Source organism: Eucalyptus grandis, chromosome 11 (genome assembly GCF_016545825.1).
Source record: "Eucalyptus grandis isolate ANBG69807.140 chromosome 11, ASM1654582v1, whole genome shotgun sequence".
Lineage (NCBI taxonomy): Eukaryota > Viridiplantae > Streptophyta > Magnoliopsida > Myrtales > Myrtaceae > Eucalyptus > Eucalyptus grandis.
This window is the reverse complement of record NC_052622.1, coordinates 12230448-12234000: the sequence shown is the minus strand read 5'-3', so window position 1 is coordinate 12234000 and position 3553 is coordinate 12230448. Positions and strand designations below refer to the sequence as shown.

At 41.7% G+C, this 3553-nt stretch overlaps 1 protein-coding gene across 1 annotated transcript; it reads left to right on the top strand.

Annotated features, from left to right (window-relative positions):
- The first annotated feature begins 817 nt into the window (after window positions 1-817).
- On the top strand, window positions 818-3154 carry LOC120289736 (protein ACCELERATED CELL DEATH 6-like). Its single transcript, XM_039305071.1, has 3 exons — window positions 818-889; window positions 1900-2214; window positions 2306-3154. Exons 1-3 carry the CDS (start codon window positions 818-820, stop codon window positions 3152-3154), a joined length of 1236 nt encoding a protein of 411 aa, XP_039161005.1.
- The last annotated feature ends 399 nt before the right edge of the window (window positions 3155-3553 follow it).

Genomic DNA, 3553 nt, shown 5'->3' with positions numbered 1-3553 from the left:
ATCAAGATTTCTTTTCTTTTTTTTTTTTGGTGAATTTTTCTCGTTTTGATTTTTATCAAGAATATTGCTTCAAAATGAGAGCTGTCATGTAAATTTAAAAACATTTAATTGTGAATTTATTAGAATGGCAAAAGTTTGTAGAGCAAAAATACCATACTCTTAACTCCGGCAAGACTGAAGGAAGAAAAAGATATTTTGGGAAGATGGGACAGAATTAAGTTGGTTGAGAGTTGAGACTGACCAATCGATTTGTTCAATGTGATTCACGTGAATTTCGCCATATGTAAGAAACATCGACCCCATTGTTTGTGAGATCACTGAGGATGAGGAGTATTGATTTGAAATAAATTCCTTAATTTTTCTGGGTTTTATTATTATTCCTAGTTCAGATCATTTTTTCTCAATTTGTTGATCACTAATTTAAGGTGAAAGTTCCTTTCTACAGTTGTCTCGACATAATTCGAGGTGAGCCTATGACATTCTTTGGATTGATCAAAAGACTAGTGAGTAGACTTATTTTATTAATGATGGAATGAACAAAATTAATCATGGTGTAGAAATAAAATTGAATGGGTCTCACTAATTTTGGACACAGTGGTTAACATAGTCTATTTTACTAGGACTCCGCAACAACTTCTCGGGCCGATCACTAATTGATTGTGGATCATTAATCAATGACATCGGCCGAGGTGAGTCGTATCGGGTGTTCGGTTGATGTAAAGACTCGACCCTTTACATAAGTTAGAGTGCTCTCTCTCCTCTTGCATTCTTACTACATAAGGGGGGAAGAGATCAAGAAAGACTCCCGCAGTCCGAAATGGCCCACACTATAAGCATGGATGATAATGAAACGAGGGCGATGCAAAACAAAAGGCTTGAAGCTTTGAAGGTGAGATACTGCTCGGCTCGAAATACCCAACAAGCGCTCGGAGATGATGATAAAATTATGGATTGTGACCTATATAAAGCCACGAAAAAGGAGATGTCGAGAAATTCATCGATGCATTAGAAAAGGCGGTTGAGTCGAGGAAGGTAGTTTTGTCGCTAATCTTCGACCAAGTCACTCCCTCAGGGAATTCATTGCTTCATGTAGCAGCAAGCTCTGGGAGCAATGATGTCATGGAGCTCATTCTCATTCATTTTCCTAGCACCGTGACCCAGAGAAACTCCTCAGAGGATACTCCGCTCCATGTTGCAGTTCAAGATAAAAGGCTCAACGCAACAAAAAAGCTAATTCGTTTGGGAAAAGACTCGAAAAATATATATTGGAAGAACAAGGATAGTAAATCCCCATTGTATCTGGCAATCGAAAAGTGTGAGCCTAGAGAAGGGTGGGCTAGGAGATTCTTCAGCTTCTCTTGGAAGAATATGCTCGAGATGAAGCTTACGCAGTCAAGATACAGGGCAAATCACCAGTTTTGGCCACAATCATGAAGCAGCGAACAGGTAATCGATACTTTTACGTGTAGTTCTACTCCATAAATGCATATACGTAAGTAAACTGCACTGCTTTTTGCTCTTTTTCAAAGTTCATGTTCGTCCAAATTGGAGAAAAGCTTGATAATGGCATTTGGTCAAAAAGCATATAACTCTGCAGGATCTAACAGAAATTATTATTTAATGAGTTAATTGCACCCAACCTAAAAAGTGCGATGACCTATAATGTCAGATATATTGGTAAAAATTATAGATCAGCTTCCGAAGTTAATCCGCTTGCGCGATGAAAACGGGGGGACACCGCTGCACGCTGCAGTATCGGTTGGAGATCTTATGGCAACGGAGCTCCTGCTGGAGAAATGCCCTTATCTTGCCCTTCAAACGGACAAAAGCGGCTCCTACCCGATTCACAGCGGTTGCTAACGCTTGGGGCCAATATTCATGTTTCTATTAAATGACAAGTGGCCTGACCCGGCAGAGCTCAAAAACAGAAAGGGTCAGAATATTCTTCATGTTGCAGCCAAGGCCGGGAACGACATCGTGGTCTATATTTTACTCGGGAGATACAAGCAGCCCGATATCATCGAGAAGCTGGTGAATGCGAAAGATGACGATGGAAACACACCCCTCCATTTGGCATCGATGCACAACCATTGCGAAGTTATGCGCTTATTGACGAAGGACAAAAGAATGGACTTGTCGCTTCGGAACAATAAAGGGTTGACCGCCCTGGATGGGGCCATGGAATCCAGACGCTTGTCGACGGAAAATCCAGCGGTAGTGTAATTTTGGTTGCAGGCTATGTTTACTCTTAACTGAATCTAATGTGCTCGGAATGATGACTAATTCTCTGATTTGACATTTTCAGTTAGTTGGACGTGCAATTTTGATTGTCGCTGGTGTGCCGCGAAGCGGAGGTCGAGACGTTCTGTTGCCAGGAGAACAAGATTCTGAAGTGAGCAAATCATCTTCTGCCGAATGGATCAAGGACCAGGTCAATACTTATGATTCTAAAGCGAGCAAATCATCTTCTGCCGAATGGATCAAGGACCAAGTCAATACTTATGATTCTGAAGCGAGCAAATCATCTTCTGCCGAATGGATCAAGGACCAGGTCAATACTTTATTGCTAGTGGCCACGCTTGTGGCCTCTGTCACGTTCACTGCGGGCTTAACCTTGCCCGGCGGATATAATGCTTCTGGTGATCCGCACCCGGGAACGGCGACCATGCTACACCATAGAATGTTTCGAGCTTTCGTAATTGCCAACATGTTGGCCATGTACAACTCAATTCTTGCAGTCGTAGTCCTCCTTTGGGGTCTCAATAGAGATTTCTACGTTGCGGAACTAGCTTACCACTCAGCAGGGCAATTATTGTTAATGGCTCTCACAGGCATGTCAGTGGCTTTTTTTGCAGCCATAACCGTAGCAGTGAGCAGACTTACTTGGCTCGGGAGCCTTGTTATGTCCGTCGGAGTCCTTTACCTCGCGATGGTCGTGGTGGTTTTAGCAGCCTTGATATTCCCCTCCTCCAAGACTACTATGTTTATTGCGGTCGTTTACTATATAGCGGTATATACAGTCAGAAGATATGTCAAGTTCTGTGTTGAGGTATTTTACTATATGTTAGAGGAAACTGCATTGTCATTCATTTTCCGTTTCCAAACAGTAGTCAGAGTTTGCAAACGTGTATTCCGATTACGAGAGTCCTCCTAAAAACTTCGTTGGACTCTGTAATGATCATCAATTCAATGGGAATCTTCTATTCCATCCGATTAATGGTTCGTTTCATTAGAAATTCTTCACAATCTTCTATATTCCCTTCAATAAAATGGGAGTTCCCACTACTTTCTCTTTCCTTTTTTCCCTTCCTTTTCTCCTCAGTTTTGCCATTAATACATCCTTATATTTATATATCTTCTAATGCATTAACACAGGACATCAAGAGAGAAGCCTGCGAACATCCACGTAAGAATGCCACGTGTCAATCAAGTCACCTGCTCTTCCCCCCCCACCTCAAATTTTTTTTTCTCACTTTCGCAAATATGTTCTCGCCCTTCATTTGCCAAACAAACGCAAGAATTTTACGAAGTTGAGTTTTTCCTTTTTCCTCTA